We start from the raw sequence: 19,533 nt of genomic DNA on the forward strand, positions 1-19,533 counted from the left end.
GACGGCAGAAGAGAAACCACGATTCTTAAAGAAAGAGGACATTTGAGATGTCCTAAAATGGAAAGCCTCATCCTGGGAGCAGATGCGGCGGAGATGGGAACAGTCTATGCTCCAAATCTATACTGGTACTGCTCCCCAACTTTTCCTTTGCTACATTGACTACATTGGTGCTGCTTCCTGCACCCATGCTGAGCTTGTCGATTTCATCGACTTTGCCTCTAACTTTCACCCAACCCTCAAATTCACTTGGTCCATCTCGGACTTCTCTCCACTTTCTCGATCTCTTGGTCTCCTTCTCTGGAGACAGACTATCCACTGACATCTTCTATAAACCCACTGACTCCTATAACTACCTTGATTATACCTCTTCCCACCCTGCCAAATGTAAAAATGCTATTCCCTACTCTCAGTTCCTCCATCTCCACTGTATCTGCTCCCAGGATGAGGCTTTCCATTCCAGGACATCTCAAATGTCCTCTATCTTTAAGAATCATGGTTTCCCTTCTGCCATCATCAATGATGCCCTCACCCGCGTCTCCTCCATTTCCCGCACTTCAGCCCTCACCCCATCCTCCCGTTACCACAACAGGGACCGTGTTCCCCTTGACCTCACCTACTACCCCACCAGCCTCCGGATCCAGCATATTATCCTCCGCAACTTCTGCCACCTTCAACAGGACCCCACCACTAAGCACATCTTGCTCTTTCTATCCCTCTCTGCTTTTCGCAGGGATCGTTCCCTCCACGACTGCCTGGTCCACACATCCCTCCCCACAGATCTCCCACCTGGTATTTATCCCTGCAAGTGCTACACCTGTCCCTACAACTCCTCTCTTACCGCCATTCAAGGCCCCAAATAGTCCTTCCAGGTGAGGCAACACTTCACTTGTGAGTCATCTATGTGGGGTCATCTATAGCATCCGGTGCTCCCGGTGCAGCCTCCTCTACATCGGCAAGACCCGACGCAGATTGGGGGACCGCTTCGTCGAGCACCTCTGCTCCATCCGCCACAACAGACAGGATCTCCGGGTTGCCACCCAATTCAACTCTGCTTCACATTCCCATTCAGGTATGTCCATACATGGCCTCCTCTACTGCCATGATGAGGCCAAACTCAGGTTGGTGGAGCAACACCTCATATACCGTCTGGGTAGTCTCCAGCCCCTTGGTATGAACATCGAATTCTCCAACTTCTGGTAATTGCCTACCTCTCCCTTCCCCTATCACACTTTCACTCTGCCTCCTCTTCCAACTGCCTATCACCTCTCTCAGGATTCTGCCTTCTTCTACTACCCATAGTGCTTCCCCCTTACACTCCTTCTTCACCTTTCCTGCCTATCCCTTTCCTGTTTCCCCTCCCCCACCCCTTGATTTTTCCTCTGATTATTTTTTCACCTGGCACCTTCCACCCTCCCCCCACCTTCTTTATAGGGCCCCTGCCCCCTCCTTCTTCAGTCCTGACGAAGGGTCTCGGCCCGAAACATTGACTGCTCATTTCAACGGATGCTGCCTGACCTGCTGAGTTCATCCGGCTTGTTTGTACGTGTTGATTTGACCACAGCATCTGCAGTGTACTTTGTGTTTACTGGTGTGGTGTAGCTCAAAGGGCCAGAAGGACCTATTCTGCACTGTATCTATAAATAAATAAACAATCTGAGTTTATAATTTAAGTAATAAACCAGCATACTCCCTCACAATAATACTTAGTAAAAGCTGACCATTCTACATTATTTTAAAAAGCAGAACATAACCAAAATATCTTGGGAATGTTAAGATTGATGTGTATGGAAAAGGATAACAGAGTTGACAGTTAAATCAAAATCTGTGGTTAAAATATAAAAGTGATTTTTGTGGATAAATCTTATAACTAACAACAATCACACAAATTGCTTGTCTTGTATCACCAAGTTCAGGACATAATCTGGTATGGAAGCTTTCAATGTAAGCACATCATGCAAGAGTCTCACAAGATGGTAATGTTAATGATTTACTTTGAAAGATATCTGGCAAAATTCCCAAATTGCAACACAAAAATATTATATGTGCAATAGTTCTTTAAGGTGAGGCCTTCTTAAATTTCTAATGGATGTTTTATTGACTCACAAAAGTGTCACTTCGTTATGAAAATATAGGATTTGTTTCTTCGGATCACATCAGTTCAGAATATCTAGCTTATTAACAGAAAGCAGCCTACATTCATTTCTAAAGATTTATCTATATTTGAGAAAGTAAATAATTTCCATTGAAAATAATTCCCAGTTGCAGATTATAATGCACGTGAGTCATTGATTACTTTTAATACCTTTTGTATCTGAACTGGCAGCATTTATCCAACTTAAATTCTCACCAGCATAAATACTTACTCCAGGATGAAATAAGTAAGTGGAATAATCCTCCGATTGCCTGTGGCACTCGTTGAGTTGTAGAGATTATGCAAGAAGTTTATTATACTTCAGAAACTATGCCAGCGAAGTCCGCATTATCCAACATGCAAAATATTAGAGTTTATGATGTACACCAGCTGTGCACGCAGCCTGTCCATTAAAACTAAATACAAAAGATTAGTTATGTTCTCATTGAATAAGTTTTCTTAAAGCTAAACTGCTCTAAATTATGGAATTCCATTTAAGTAAATTTTTATGGGAATTGCCAACTCTGCATTTTTTTTTTCTTTCTAGATCTAAAAGAAGATTGAAGTCTGGTTTAAGTAGAACTTGCTTAGAAGCAGTTTCTTTTAAAGACAGGCCCTTGAGATCCAAATTTCTAATTCAAAACAGTAGAAGGAGGGCAACAATATTCATTCTGCTCCATCCATTTGCTTTTCATGCTATTTACACTTTTGACACGTATTACTTTAAACCTCAGCTTAACAATATTTATGCTGCTAGGTACAATAGTTAGATTTCAATTAAATTGTTCAGAAGCAAAAAAAAATCTGCAAATACTGGAATTTGAAATGAAATCAGATTTTTTTAAACTGTGGAAGAAACCAGTGGGTCAAGCATATATGAAGGCAAATGGATTGTCGACATTTTTAGTCTGCGTCTGGGCTGAGAATAAAAGAAAGTGGCCAGTACATAAAAGTGAGAGGGAGTGGTGAGACTGAAGATGATAGGTGTAAATATAAGAAAAGAAGAAAAAAGTAGGCAGATAAAGTAAACTGGGTGAGAGAGGGAAAGGAAGAGATAGGATGAAAGACGATAGGTAGAACCAGATAAGGGAAAGATATGGGCAGGTGGAACCAGGTGTGGCAGGGGATAGGAAAGGTGAACTAAGGGAAAAGAAACTCAGTTGGTAAGTATGAGGGTAAGGGACTGATGGAGCCAGGTAGCAGAGGATGATGAGTCTGCATAACAAGGAGGGAAACAATGAAAAAGGTAAACAAAAGGAGAAAGATCCCTACTCAAAATGGGAAAGGAACATGCAGAGTATATGACATGAAATTGTCAAGTTTAATGTTTATACCATTGGGCTGTAGACTATCTAAAAGCAGGACATGAGGTCCCTTTCTTCTAATTTACATTCAAAGTCACGATGGCATTGGAGAGGACTCACATTGATGTGGGAATGGGAACAGAGCTGAAAAAACATGGCACCTGTACTCTGTCCTTAACAGTCATCTTGAGTTTACAGTGGCTATTCACTTCAACTCCCCTTTCCATTCTCACATCAACCTTACCAACTGCCACAGTGAGGCCATACAAAAACATGAAGAACAACACTTCATATTCTGCTTATGTAACCTACAGCCCAAAGGTAGGATCATTGAACATCCCTCACCGTTCAATTTACCTCATTTTCTTCCGATTTGCTATCCCAGCCCCTTCCCCCACCCCCACCCCCATCACTGGAACTCATTACTTTCCCCAACCTGTTTCCATCTGCTTTAATTATTTTTGTCTTATGTTCCACCTATAACCTATTTGCCCCTGTCTCAACACACCCCCTTCCCAACCTGGCTCTATCTTTTTATCATTCTTCCTCATCTGGTTCTATACTTTGTACCATCCTTCCTTCTCACCTCTTTACATTGACTGTTATTCCTCTACACTCCCAGTCTTGATGCAGGGTCTCAATCTGAAACATTACTCATACATTTTCCTCTACTATTCCACTAAGTTTTTCCATCAGTTTATTTTTTCCTGTATCTGCTGTCTCCAGTGTCTTGAAAACCAAAAAATACTGGGGATATTTCCCAGGCTGCTGAGTATCCCCAGAATATTCTGGCTTTATAGATGTCTGTCTGTTTGTCCCATTAGATTCGAATTGATTCATGTAGGTTGCCTAGAAAAACAGAAGAGGAAAAAATGTTAGGGTGCTGATCATAAAGCAAATTCTCAAGCATATTTAAGTGCCAGTATAAAAATCTGACATAGAACTATTTTCAAGTGTTAATGAGAGACAAGGTGACTAAATAGGAAGACAAGGAACTTAGCAAGCTTGCCTGCTAGAATAAGGAATGCAAAGTCATAGTGTGATTGAAAGGTACAGCATGGCAACAGGCCCTTTAGACAATTGATTCCATGCCAGCCAATAACAACCCCAACTGTTCTAATCCTACATGAATCCCAATCTTCTTGCATAAGGCAGACTATGTTCAAAGAAGTTTCACTGAATCGTGTAATTCGTAAGTCTTTTTCTAATAAGATTTTAGTTCATGCTGTTGTGATTCTACAGGCAAATAGAAATAATATTGAAAAGATAGCAATTTGCAGAATATATCCAGTCACACCCAAGTGATCATCCTGCATTATGTGCAAGAGATACGATCGTGTGTGTTCAACAACATACATTATAAACTGCATCAGACGAAAATTTTGGAGAAATGCAAGTCCTGAAGTTGTAGTTAGTTTTTCATTGTTTTTTGGAATTATGGTATCACAATCCTCATGAATCCACCATTGGAGCTTGAAGTTGGTGTATTTTCCTAATCATCTTCAGTGAGGAAACCTCACAGACCTCTTGTATCAGGTTGGCCCTGCTGCAGGGCTTGATTTTCCATTGATCTCAATGGAGAGAAATGGCTGTGACGGACCTTGCTAAGTAATAATTAATACAGATTTTTATAATAATCCTCCAGAAGTATTTAATTGTTTTGTGCCTCCTGCACACATGCTGAGCTCAACGACTTCATTAACTTTGCCTCCAACTTTCACCCTGCCCTCAAATTTACCTGGTCCATTTCTGACACCTCCCTCCCCTTTCTTGATCTTTCTGTCTCCATCTCTGGAGACAGCCTATCTACTGATATCTACTATAAGCCTACAGACTCTCATAGCTACCGGGACTATTCCTCTTCCCACCGTAACTTGCAAAAATGCTATCCCCTTCTCACAATTTCTCCGTCTCCACCGCATCTGCTCTCAGGATGAGTCTTTTCATTCCAGGATGAAGGAGATGTCTTCCTTTTTTAAACAAAGGGGCTTCCCTTCGTCCACCATCAACTCCGCTCTCAAATGCATCTCTCCCATTTCCCGCACATCTGCCCTCACCCCATCCACCCACCACCCCACTCGGGATAGGGTTCCCCTTGACCTTACCTACCACCCCACCGGCCTCCAGGTCCAACATATACCGTAATTCTCCGTATCTTCCGCCACCTCCAACGGGATCCCACTACCAAGCACATTTTTCCCTCCCCCCACTTTCTGCTTTTCGCAGGGATCGCTCCCTATGCGACTCCCTTGTCCACTCGTCCCCCCCATCCCTTCCCATTGATCTCCCTCCTGGCACTTATCCTTGTAAGCGGAAAAAGTGCTACACCTGCCCTTACACTTCCTCCCTCACCACCATTCAGGGCCTCAGACAGTCCTTCCAGGTGAGGCGACACTTCACCTATGAGTCGGCTGGTGTGGTATACTGCATCCGATGCTCCCGGTGCGGCCTTTTATATATTGGTGAGACCCGACACAGACTGGGAGACCGTTTCACTGAACACCTATGCTCGGTCCGCCAGAAGAAGCAGGATCTCCCAGTGGCCACACATTTTAATTCCACGTCCCATTCCCATTCTGATATGTCTATCCATGGCCTCTTCTACTGTCAAAAGTTACCTGGATGTTACCTGGGTTTCAGCACTTAAGTTACAGAGAAAGGTTGAACAAGTTAGGTCTCTATTCATTGGAGCGTAGAAGGTTGAGGGGGGATTTGATCGAGGTATTTAAAATTTTGAGAGGGATAGATAGAGTTGACGTGAATAGGCTGTTTCCATTGAGAGTAGGGGAGATTCAAACGAGAGGACATGATTTGAGAGTTAGGGGGCAAAAGTTTAAGGGAAACACGAGGGGGTATTTCTTTACTCAGAGAGTGATAGCTGTGTGGAATGAGCTTCCTGTAGAAGTAGTAGAGGCCAGTTCAGTTGTGTCATTTAAGGTAAAATTGGATAGGTATATGGACAGGAAAGGAGTGGAGGGTTATGGGCTGAGTGCGGGTAGGTGGGACTAGGTGAGATTAAGAGTTCGGCATGGACTAGGAGGGCCAGAATGGCCTGTTTCCGTGCTGTGATTGTTATATGGTTATAAAATGAATCCAAACTCAGGTTGGAGGAACAACACCTTATATACCGGCTGGGTAGCCTCCAACCTGATGGCATGAACATTGACTTCTCTAACTTCCGTTAATGCCCCCCCTCCCCTTCTTACCCCATCCCTGACATATTTAGTTGTCTGCCTGTTCTCCATCTCCCTCTGGTGTTCCCCCTCCCCCCTTTTTTTCTCCCGAGGCCTCCCGTCCCATGATCCTTTCCCTTTTCCAGCTCGGTATCACTTTCGCCAATCACCTTTCCAGCTCTTAGCTTCATCCCAGCCCCCTCCGGTCTTCTCCTATCATTTCGCATTTCCCCCTCCCCCCACTACTTTCAAATCTCTTACTATCTTTCCTTTCGGTTAGTCCTGACGAAGGGTCTCGGCCCGAAACGTCGACAGCGCTTCTCCCTATAGATGCTGCCTGGCCTACTGTGTTCCACCAGCATTTTGTGTGTGTTGTTGTTTGAATTTCCAGAATCTGCAGATTTCCTCGTAATTAGACAATAGACAATAGACAGTAGGTGCAGGAGTAGGCCATTCGACCCTTCTAGCCAGCACCGCCATTCACTGTGATCATGGCTGATCATACACAATCAGTACCCCGTTCCTGCCCTCTCCCCATATCCCTTGACCCCGCTATCTATAAGAGCTCTATCTAACTCTCTCTTGAATGCATCCAGAGACTTGGCCTCCACTGCCTTCTGGGGCAGAGCATTCCACATATCCACCACTCTCTGGGTGAAAAAGTTTTTCCGCATCTCTGTTCTAAATGGCCTACCCCTTATTCTTAAACTGTGGCCTCTAGTTCTGGACTCACCCATCAGCAGGAACATGCTTCCTGCCTCCAGTGTGTCCAATCCCTTAATAATCTTATATGTTTCAATCAGATCCCCTCTCATCCTTCTAAATTCCAGTGTATACAAGCCCAGTTGCTCCAATCTTTCAACATATGACAGTCTCGCCATTCTGGGAATTAATCTTGTGAACCTACACTGCACTCCCTCAATAGCAAGAATGTCCTTCCTCAAATTTGGAGACCAAAACTGCACACAATACTCCAGGTGGGGTCTCACCAGGGCCCTGTACAGCTGCAGAAGGACCTCTTTACTCCTATACTCAATTCCTCTTGTTATAAAAGCTAACATGCCATTAGCTTTCTTCACTGCCTGCTGTACCTGCATGCTTGCTTTCATTGACTGATGTACAAGAACACCTAGTTTTGTGTTTCAGGTTTTTTTATTAATTTTTATAGTTTAATGGATTTTGTTGTTTTTGAAATATTTTAAATACTTTAAACATTGAAATGTCTTCTCAGCTTTATTTATCACCAGAGGTTGTTCTGCTCTTGCTTCACCACCTCTACCTATAATGTTGCAGCATGCAGTGCCTTTCTGCAAGAGCTAGCACCAGCTCCTTGCTGCAAGTTCCTGTTGAGCCAAACCACACAAGTTAAATCCAAACTTCTTTTAGAGGTCATCAGTGAGCACTTAGCACAGATTCTGGACTATTAAATTGCTGAGGTGTTTGGTATAGTTATTTAAAAGTATTGACCATAAAAAAATTAAGATATATCTTATGAGTCAACCATTATTGAAGAGACGTACAGCATAGAAACAGGCCCATTGGCCATCTACGTCCATGCCAATCTTTTTGCCCATCTACATTAATCCCATTTGTCCATATCCTGCTGTGCATTGCCAATTCAACAGTCTGCCTAAATCTTCTTAAACATTGTCATTATATTTGTTTCTTCTATGCCTTAGCCTTTCCTGCAGGCTTGAAATTTAATGCCTTCCTCATTTGAATTCTGGTATTCACTACATCATAACTAATATAGAATTCTATTAATGCGGCACTGTGCTCAGTAGTATTTTGAGGCTTGCCCTCCTTGGATATGTTTGTGTGGCAGAATCTGAATTTCTGCAGCTTAGTTTTGGGGTACTACTTTATTCATTTTATACCAGTTAATACATTTACTCCTGCTCTCAGATACTACTACAGAAACAGCACTTTACTCCCAGCAAATGGTCATTCCTGTATCTGTACCATTTAATTATATTAATTCCAGATATTTCAGCCATTGCTGCTTTGCCATCATCTCTGCCAGTGTTCTTTTCCAATCAATTTTGGCCAGTTCCGCTCTCATGATTCTGTAATTTCTTTACTACACTGTAACACTGATACATCTGACTTTAGCATCTCCTTCTCAAATTACAGGGTGAATTCTACCATATTATGATCATTATCCTCTAAGGGTTCCTTTACCTTAAGCTCTCTAATTAATATTGTTTCATTGCACAACACCCAATTCTGAATAGCTGATCCCCTAGTGGGCTCAATCACGAGCTGTTCTAAAAAGCCATCTCATAGGTATTCCAGAAAGTGTCCTTCTTGAGATCTAGCACCATCAGGTTCTTTTCACACTTGTAGTTCCTTAGCTCTACACACAACGATTCAACACCTTCCAGCCCCATGTCACCTCTTTCTAATGGTTTGATTTCAGTTTTTACCAACAGAGCCATGCCACCCCCTCTGCCTACCTGTCTCTCTTTTTGATATAATGTGTATCCTTGGATGTTAAGCTCCCAGCTATAATCAAATCAAGTTTAATTATCAATCAACCATACATAGCTCCAGTGAATAAAACAGTGTTCCTATGGGGCCAAGGTGCAAAACATATAAAATAGCACATTCAAAATAATGAGCAAATAACACGAGCAAAGAAGCATATTCACATGGAAAAAACATATATATAGTACAAGACCCTGAGCGACATATACTGCAACTGATGGTACAGTCTCCCGGCAATGCACTGATGCACAATCCACAATCCACAATGCACAATCCAGCCTGTCATTCCACCACTCAAACACAGGAGGGCAGCACTGACATGAGAGGCCAGTCCCCAGTCAAGCCCAGGCACCTCTGGTGTTTCCTCACCTGGTCTGCAAAAGACCGGTAATCTTCTTTCAGCCATGATTCAGTGTTGCCCAAAACGCCAATCTGTAACTGTGCTACAAGTTTACCTACCTTACTCCGTATACTGCACACATTTTTATATAACAGCTTCAATCCTGTATTCACCCTTTTCAATTATGTCTGCCTTTTACATTGCAACTCATCCTGTTGACTGCAATTTTGCCCTATCATCAGCTTCTCTTTGCTAGCAGTCTCACTACATTGCCTCTGTTTGTAAGCCAATTACTTCATCCTCTGCACTGTCACTCCAGTTCTATCCCCCTGCCAAATTAATTTAAACTCTCCTGAACAACTATAGCAAACCCATCCCTTCTGTACAATTCGTACCTCCCCTAGAAGAAATTCCAATGACCAATAAATCTGAACCTCTACCCCTTGCACCAGTTCCTTAGCCATGCATTCACCTGCCAAATCATCCTATTCTTACCCTCACTGGCACGTGACACGGGCAGCAATCCAGAGATTACTACCCTGGAGGTCCTGATTTTCAGCTTCCTACCTAGCTCCCTAAAATCTCTCTATAGGACCTCTTCACCTTGGCTACCTATGTTATTGGTGCCAATATGTACCAAATTTCTGGCTGCTTTCCCTCCAGTATAGAATCCCATGGACCCGATCTGAGACATCCCTGATTATGGCACCTGGGAGGCAACATACCATCCAGGTGTCTCTATCACACCCACGGAATCTCATCTCTGTTCATCTGACTATGGAATCTCCTATCACCACTGTAGTACTCTTCACTTCTCTTCTCTTCTGAGCCAAAGCCCCAGCCTCAGTGCCAGAGACCCGGTCACTGTGGCTCCCCTCACCTCCATCCTCCTCAACAGTATCTAAACTGGTATACTTATGATTGAGAGGAACAGCCACAGAGGTACTCTGTGCATTTCCCTTCCTTCTCCTAATAGTCACTCAGATATCTGTCTTCTTCAGCCTAGGGGTAACTACCACCCTGTAGCTCCTATCACCTCCTCATTCTGCCATGAGCGGATGATCATTGATTTGCAGCTCCCACATCTCACACACAGCACAAAACACTGTTCTTGGAGCCATTCCCACTGCACTACCATACCCTAACAGACACAGAATGAAGAATTAAGAACAAAAAGAGAAACTTAACAGAGATACCTTACCTCGCCCAAGCCTGATCTTGCCTAAGCCAGATGAGCCATAGCCACTCCAAACACTGATCCATTCACAACAATGGCCACTCCCCTTGCAGTTGCATTATCTTTATTCCCACTTTCTAATGAATCCCACTTGGTGATTGGTCGCAGTCCAACTACAAAAATCTGCTGCGATGTTCTGCCTTTTTAACCTTGAGTGCAGACCTGATTAAAAAGGTAGTCCTCTTCACGTACGATTGTTCGGTAATTGGTCACAGTCCAACTCCTGAAGGACTGAACCCACCCTGTTCATGGAATATTTATCTACACCAGGACCATCAGACTCAAAAACAGTTACTTTCCCCAAGCACTAAGGCTGATCAACAACTCTACCACATAACTCCACCACTACATTTATTATTTCTCCTGTCAGTCATCTTACATATAGCCTAGCATCACTTCATGGACATGTGATCAATAATATGTATAGAAGCTATTTTAGGTATTTATGTCGATTGTGTTTTTGTGCTGCATCAAATCTGGAATCACAATTACATCATTCTTCTTTACATTTGTGTGCAGGAAATGACATTAAACAATCTTTAATCTTGAAATGAATAATTAAGGATTAAGGCACGATGAAATCAGCTGTGGTACTACAATTCCATTGTATTGAAAATCATCACCTTCAAAGAAGGTGTTTCTTTAACCCAGTTCTATTTTATCTGGGGCTGCTTTCAACAATACTTTGTTTTGTTTCAGATATTAATGAATGTGAAGTCCTTGCAAACTTGTGTCAGAATGGAGTGTGTATTAATATGATTGGATCTTATCGATGTGTCTGTGAGACTGGTTACACCACAGACATCACTGGCACATCCTGTAAGGGTAAGTATCTTGAAAGAAAATAATCAACTCAAGATTATAGATTATACAGAGTTTAAAGGACAAGAGTGAAAAATAATGGCTCCCAGTGATAAGAATTTAATATATCATGCGATGAATTATAGACATTTATTTTTTGAATATAATATTTGAACTAGGTCTATGAAGGTTCTCAATCGTCCAGGTCATTGTATATCAAGCAGTAGTGAATCAAGGCAAATGGACTTGCTATGTTGTCTAGTAGACATTTCACCACTCATCCAAGAGGCTTCTTCAGTTCTGATCGATGGTGGGTAGTTTTCCGGTTTATAAACTTTGTGAGGCATCTCCACAACAGTTCACACCTTCATTCCTGCAAAGGTAAGACTAATGACCCTCTCATTACCTCTATGACCCTTAACAACCCTCATGTGAGTGCTATACCTTTAAGAAACTCTCAGAGTTTATAAGCCGGACAACTACACACCATGGATCAGAATTGAAGAAGCCTCTTGGATGAATGGTGAAATGTCCTCTAGTCAATACAGCAAGTTCGGTTGCCTTGATTTTACTACTGCTTGATATGAATATTTAAATTAATATCTACAATGGAACCAAGTACATTGATAGTTCAACTAATCTATGAAGAATGAATACTGGTTTAATTTTGTGTGTCCCACTATTTTCAGGCATACCAAAACATCTGCTTATATAACTTTCTAAATATAGTAAATATTGCTAGAAGCTATGCAAATATATAACAACAATGTTAGAAGAATTATCAAGTAACATTGGTATGGGGGGGACTTTTCAAGTTACGAAACAATAAAGGGGGGTCTTTGTCTAGGAACTGAAAGCAATGTCACAGTTAGAAGAATGGAATGGAATGGGATGCACAGAAAATAATAACAGGAAAAGGAGATGAGATAGTTCAACTGCTAGCTCATCAATTATTTTCTGATTAGAAAGTGTAATCATCTTGATTCTATTTTCATGCTTACCATTAGTATAATTAAAGCAAGAAGCTCTCTAATGATGTATATTAAGTATTGTGTTTGTAGTTCCAACTGTGCTAAGCATTCTATTGTTAAAGTTAATATATTTCTTTTCGAACTACATATATGCCACCATATACAACCCTGAGATTCATTTTCTTGCTGGCATTCACAATAAGTACAAACAAACGTAATGAAAGACCGCACATAACAAAATAGACAAACAACCAATGTGCAAAAGACAACAAACTGTACAAATACAGAAAGAAAATAACTATAATAATAAATAAATAAGCAATATATGTCAAGAGCATAAGATGAAGAGTCCTTGAAAGTGAGGTTATGGGAACAATTCAGTGTTGGGGTGAGTGAAGTTATTCCTTCTGGTTCAGGAGCCCGATGGTTAACGATTCCTAAACCTGGTGGTGTGAGTTCTGAGTATCCTGTAACTCCTTCCTGATGGTAGCAGTGAGAAGAGATTATGGCCTGTGTGGTGGAGATCTTTGAAGATCAATGTTGCTTTACTGTGATGAACTGGGCTGTGTTCACTACCTTTTTGTGGGCTAATCCATTCAAGGTGTTTCCATACCAGGCTGTGACGCAACCAATATATTCTCCACTGCAAATCTATAGAAGTCTGTCGAAGTGTTAGATGACATACCAACTCTTCACAAACTTCTAAGAAAGTAGAAGTGCTATGGTGCTTTCTTTGTAATGGCACTTATGTACTGGAACCAGGACAAGTCCTCTGAAATAATAACACTAAAGAATTTAAAGTTGCTGATCTTTTTCACTTCTGATCCCCTGATGAGGACTGGCTATGGGACTCTGGTTTTCTCCTCCTGTAGCCAACAATTAGCTTCTTGGTCTTGCTGACATTGATTTAGAGGTTGTTGTTATGGCACCACTCAGGCAGATTTTCATTCTCCCTCCTACATGCTGATTCGTCACCATCTTTGCTTCAACCAATAATAGTTGTGTTGTCAGCAAACTTTCAGTAAATATGGCATTGGAACTTTGCTTAGATTCACAGCCATAAGTATAAAGAGAGTAGAGCAGGGTGATAAGCACAGAACCATGTGGTGCAACTGTGCTGATGGTAATTGTGGAGAAGACGTTATTGCCAATCGGAATTGACTGAGGTCTGCAAGTGAGAAAATTGAGGATACAATTGCATAAGGAAGTATTGAGGCTTAGGTCTTGGAGCTTATTGATTAGTTTGAGGAGATGATAGTGTTGAATGCAGAGCTGTAGTCAATTAAGTGAATCCTGATGAACAGTATGCATCTTTACTGTCCAGATGTTCCAGGGTTGAGTGAAGAGCCAATGAAATGACATCTGCTGTTGACCTGTTGTGGTGGTAGGCAAATTGAGCAGATTCAAGTCTCTTCTAGGACAGGAGTTGAAATGTTTCATCACCAACCTCTCAAAGCACTTCATCACAATGGATGTAAATGTTGCTGGACGATAGTCATTGAGACATGTTATCACTTTCTTCTTAGGCACCAGTATAATTCCCAGAAGCTGTAAGTTTTTTTTTTAAAATTACATGAGAATTTCACAAGGGCCCATATAAAATTTTTCATTCATTTGCTTGCAAGTTTCCCTCCAAGTTACATGCCATCTTGCCTTTGAAATATATTGCTATCTCTTTGTTATTTCTGGGCATATGTACCACCTTCACAAGAGTTCCATTATTTCAAGACAGTGGCTCACTATCACCTTGTTGAAGGTAATTGGCAACAGACAATAAACACTGACCTTCCCAACAATATCCACATGCTTACAGGATCCAGCTGATTTCCATTGCCAAAAGCATGATTTGTAACGACATTCCTGATCTAATGCCTTCATTTCCCTGGTGCAATTCAAATGAGGCCCACACCTAAAAATGAATCAAGTATTTCCATTGTATCTTTGGATATAAGTTGATAATTCAACCCAGTTCCAGCATGACACAACATTAAGGGAGTTTCCCCAATGTTAAGGCTTGTGAATGAGAACAGTGATGTTTGAATTCATTACGATGGAAGATGAAGACATCATGCTGGTTGGCAAAGATAGGGGTACTAGTTAGGGAGAATAAAGCATGGTGCTATTTCAGCAGAAAGAGAAAGCAGCTAGCTGGGAGCAAGGAAATCCTAGCCTATGTGTGATGGGGTTATATAGAGAATGTAAAGTAAAAGCAGAGTTGAGGAAAGACTTAAATATAGAAAATGGTAATTTCTGTCATACATCTAACTATATTGTGACTGTTAATAATGCAGCTGAGTAAAATAAGTTTTTGGGCAGAGAAAGTAAAGTCGATAGTTGATACAAAGTCAAATATGACACTGTTGGATGTTGAAAATACTCATATCTGTGATGTATAATCTGGGTTAAGTTATTTCTTAATATTCTTGGATAAGGAAATTATGAACAGTTATTCAGAACAATGTTTGTCCAACATCTGACAGATACCTTAAAAAAATTATGCCTTCATTATACAAAAATTATACAACTCCAATGTGCTATAATCAATTTTAACATGCAGTGTGTTCCCATTGAACTTTCCTTCAGATTGTACTGTTATATTTGCTAATCATGAATCTCATAGTAGTGGTGATTTATTTCAAACATATTTCCTTCTGTTCTAATAGCTGCAGTTATGTTTAAAGTACTTGAGTTTATAATTTACATTCTTCTGAATTACTAGATCATGATGAATGTATGCAGTCACCAAAACCATGTAATTTCATATGTAAAAACACGGAAGGAAGCTACCAATGCGCATGTCCTAGAGGATACGTACTGCAAGAAAATGGGAAAAGTTGCAAAGGTGAATATTTTTTATCAAAATAACCTACCTAGTCCTGAGTTTCATTACAGGCCACCTCTGGGTTACAAATCGGTTCTGGTTTTACAGATGGCCAGAACTTTATCCATAAATTAAAAAATACACAAAATTCACACAATTTTTTAACTACATCTACACAGTATTGTAACAAATAGTATTAAAATAATATAAAAAATAGCAATTATTATATGTGGAGGGTGGCGAGAGAGAGAACTAGATCTTCCATTTGTAGGGATGAACCTATGTACATATGTCAGACTTTTGAATTTAATAACATTTGGAGCTCATTTATATGTACAGGTGTCCCAGAATTAGCTGCTCATAACTCATGAACATCCTGTATTATTTTTCAGCAGATTTAAATTAAAAATTAATTTTAGTTGCTGACAACTGTTGATTAATTTTATTTAAGTGCCCATTTTAATTATCTGAAAGATGATTGCTTTAATAAACAGATTTGACAAGTAGCAGATAAGAATAATAATGACAAGCTTATTGCACTGGTATCTCATTTATATTATATTTCAGATAGTTATCAATTAGTTGCTAACTTCAGCCCTTCATTCTAGGAAGAATAAAACCAACTGCTTCTTCAAAAGTACAAAATTAGATAAAGGATTCATTCTCTGACACCTGGTTGAAATTAAAATTACATATAGTTTGACATGCAATGGGGGCACATTTTTTTAATTGGTCCTTTCTGCTATTATCAAATATTTTGTATTACGCTGACATACGGTATAAAATGCTGCCCTCTAGGACATAGCAATCTGCAATTAAACAAGCTATATTAAACAGATTAAAATGTTAGGAGAAAAATAATCCTATTAAGTTTTAAAAATCCTTAAATTTGGAAATTCGATATTTATAAAAGAAATGAAGCCCAGAACATAATTTTCTGGATATTTGTTTAGATTTTTTTTTCTCTAGGAGAACCTATTAATGAACATAAAGTAAACAAAATTTGAAGTTTTAGTTCCCAGTGGTGGTAAGGTAAAAAGAGACATTTTAAATATATGGAATAGATTTAATAATTCCCTTCCCGTAATATGGCAGCATTCGAAGATATGGGACAGCACAATAGTGTAGTGTATTTACTTATTAGAAAAATAAACAGTTTTCCAAAAAAATCACATTTTTAAAATTTTATTTAGACAGGCAGCATGGTAACATACCATTCCAGCCCAACAAACCTGAACTACACAGTTACTTACACACATGACTAATTAACCTACTAGCCCATACATCTTTGAAATGAGGGAGGAAACCAAAACACCTAGAGGAAGCCCATGCAATCACGAGGAGAACGTACAAACTAATAGACAACGACAGGAATTGAACCCATGCCACTGCTGCTGTAAAGAATTACATTAACTGCTACACTATCGTGCCACCCAAAAACCCATGCCCACTGGTTTGAGAATCTTCTATCCTGGGGAAAAAGTCTACTACCCTGTTTATGCCTCTTAATTTTTAACATCTACAAGGTTACCCTCAGCCTCAACTGCCTCAAGAAAAACAGCCTATTCAATCTCTCATGCCATCCTGTCCTGGCAACATGTTTGTGCATCGTTTCCACTTTTAGCTTGAATCACATCCATTCTGAGCATGGTGACCAGAACTGAGTACAATATTCCAAGTATGGTCCAACGCTAGTACTACGGTAACATGATGTTCCATTTCTTGCACTCAGAGCTCTGCCTGATAAGGCAAGTTTGCTATATGCAGTTTTAACCACCTTCTACCCGCATTGCCACTTTCAGGGAACAAAGTACTTGTACTCTTAGGTCTCTCTGACCAACAACATGCTTTATGCCCCTGCCATTCACTGGGCTTGATTAACTTAAAATGCATCACACTTGTCGTGAGTTCAATTCCATCTGCTGTTCCTCTTCCCACTTTTCCAGTTGATCAAGATCCTGTTGTCTCCTTATACAACCTTCTTCACAGTCCACTGTACCACTATTTTTAGGTATTCTGCAAACTTACTAATTATGCTATCTATATTCTCATCCATTTCTAGGGATCCAATAAACAAGAGAAGTGGAGAATAATACAAAATATTTGTGCAATTTTAGTATTGCAGCAAAATAGATAGCATTCTCAGAATTCCATTACCAGAACTGTTTTAAGTAGCTAAAAACCAGAAGAAATAGACAATTTGTAAAGATATCTTTACTTCACACCTTATTTATTATTTATGGAAAATTAGAGTAGTATTTTTAGACATCTTTGGCTATCATTTCACATTGTAATTGCCCACAGCAATTATTAGAAGGGTCCTGAAGAAGGGTCTCGGCCCAAAACACCGACTGTTTATTCATTTCCATAGATGCTGCCTGATCTGCTGAGTTCCTCCAGGATTTTGTGTGTGTTGCTTTGGATTTCCAGCATCTGCAGAATTTCTCATGTTACTAATTATTAGAAAGGCCATTTCACTTCCTTGGGTGTTGCTGGTTGAAAACTAAATGTTAACAAGAAATACATGCAGAACTCAGCCTTAAAATAAAAATGAGCTATCCTGTCTATCTGAAGAGATGGCAAGAAATTGCACTGAAAGCACTGTCCCTCCAGTAATGCAGCCATACACCATATTAAACCGGAATGTTCACACGGATGCACATTTAATCTACTAAACCTTGAACCATCAGCATTTTGCCTCAAAAGTATAATAATGGAATGTCATCACAATATACACTGGAAATATACACAATCTGTACCAATCAATTTTCTGTGGTGGCTTTAACTTTTAAATAGAATACACAACTGAAATTTCAAGTATTTCAGAAAGGCATAAAGAATAACGTGTTTCAGTTAGCATTGATAGTGCTTCGTGGGAAAATCAGAGGAAGGTGGTTATTATTGTTGATCCACTACTTTTATCATTCCAAGACCATTCGCAGTATTATTACTAATCTCAAAATGTGATGTACTTAATATTACTGTTATTAATTATACATTGTAACTTCAGCATCATTATGTTCTTAGGGTATGGAGAGAGGAAGCTGGAGTAAAAATATTTGTCTTTCATAGCTCCGTAATTTAAACTGTTGCTTTTTTTCTTTGCTAGATCTAGATGAGTGTTCTACAAAGCAGCACAATTGTCAGTTTCTTTGTGTCAATACAATTGGTGGATTTACTTGTAAGTGCCCTCCTGGATTCACACAGCATCATACAGCATGTATTGGTAAGTAAATGGTTAAGGATGAAGAGGGGAATAGGTAGAAGAAGGGAAACCGGAGATAATTTTTGTGCAGTGAAGCTGTAACCTATCCTAATACTTCACACACAAAAGTTATTTACAGTTATACTCTTTATCCATATTATGCACTGATTCTCAAATGTTTACATATTACTTAATTTATCACTAACTATTTGTAGCACAGCTCCAGCTCTCAGTATAATTTCCCGGTTTCTTTAATTAGAGAAAATCATTCACTGATTTTAAGTCGCATGAGTTATTAGTTAATCAAGCTATTAAGGAAAGTGAGTAGGAGGCTTTCAAACAGAATGAAAATGGCAGTCAAGGTCTCCAATGGTGTTCATAAACTGCAGAGCTTCAGTTCTGTAATTATGCAACCATATAAAGATATTCATGTAGAATCCACAAGGTTTCCTTTAGCAGCTCTGAGGTTCAACTTCCTGATGTATTCACGTTTTAAGCAATGATCACCAGCTGTCTGCTTGAAGAGAAGATAAGCAAAGGTAAACACCATTAAACAAATGGGTGTAGTAGCATTGTAGTATAGAATTCAGATTGAAGAACCTGAATACAGTTCCTGTCAGGTTTGCAAGAGAATTAACCCATGAATAAAAAAAGCAGAATAAAAAATGCTGGTATGGAAACCCATTTAGCTCACCAGTGTCCACCAAGAAAGAAATCTGCTATGCTTTCACAGTTGGGTCAATATCTGAATACAATAGAGTTGGCCCTCCTTATCCGCGGGGGATTGGTTCCAGGACCCCCCGCAGATACCAAAATTCGCGGATGCTCAAGTCCCGGTGGTCTTTAGGATCCAGCGGAGCCCCGGACTTTATTTAACGTCTCCGTACGGTGGACATTAGGACCTGACGCAGCTCTGAATCCATGGTGTTTCTGTTCATGAAAATAATCATGATCACGATTGAAAGTAAGGTGGAAGTAATAAAGCGATCGGAAAGAGGTGAAATGCCATCGGACATTGGAAAAGCATTAGGCTACAGTCGGTCAACGACCGGAACAATTTTAA

The 19,533-nt window shown here is 40.1% G+C and overlaps 1 protein-coding gene across 1 annotated transcript in view; it reads left to right on the forward strand.

Annotated features, from left to right (window-relative positions):
* Window positions 1–19,533, forward strand: part of LOC140714122 (fibrillin-1-like) — a 410,633-nt gene that overhangs the window by 357,537 nt on the left and 33,563 nt on the right. The window contains exons 58-60 of the mRNA XM_073024910.1: window positions 11,372–11,497; window positions 15,164–15,286; window positions 18,375–18,491. Of these exons, the coding sequence (XP_072881011.1) occupies window positions 11,372–11,497; window positions 15,164–15,286; window positions 18,375–18,491 (366 nt within the window). The remainder of the gene's footprint in view (window positions 1–11,371; window positions 11,498–15,163; window positions 15,287–18,374; window positions 18,492–19,533) is intronic.

The sequence above is a fragment of the Hemitrygon akajei genome, chromosome 21, assembly GCF_048418815.1.
Source record: "Hemitrygon akajei chromosome 21, sHemAka1.3, whole genome shotgun sequence".
NCBI classification, from domain to species: Eukaryota; Metazoa; Chordata; class Chondrichthyes; order Myliobatiformes; family Dasyatidae; genus Hemitrygon; species Hemitrygon akajei.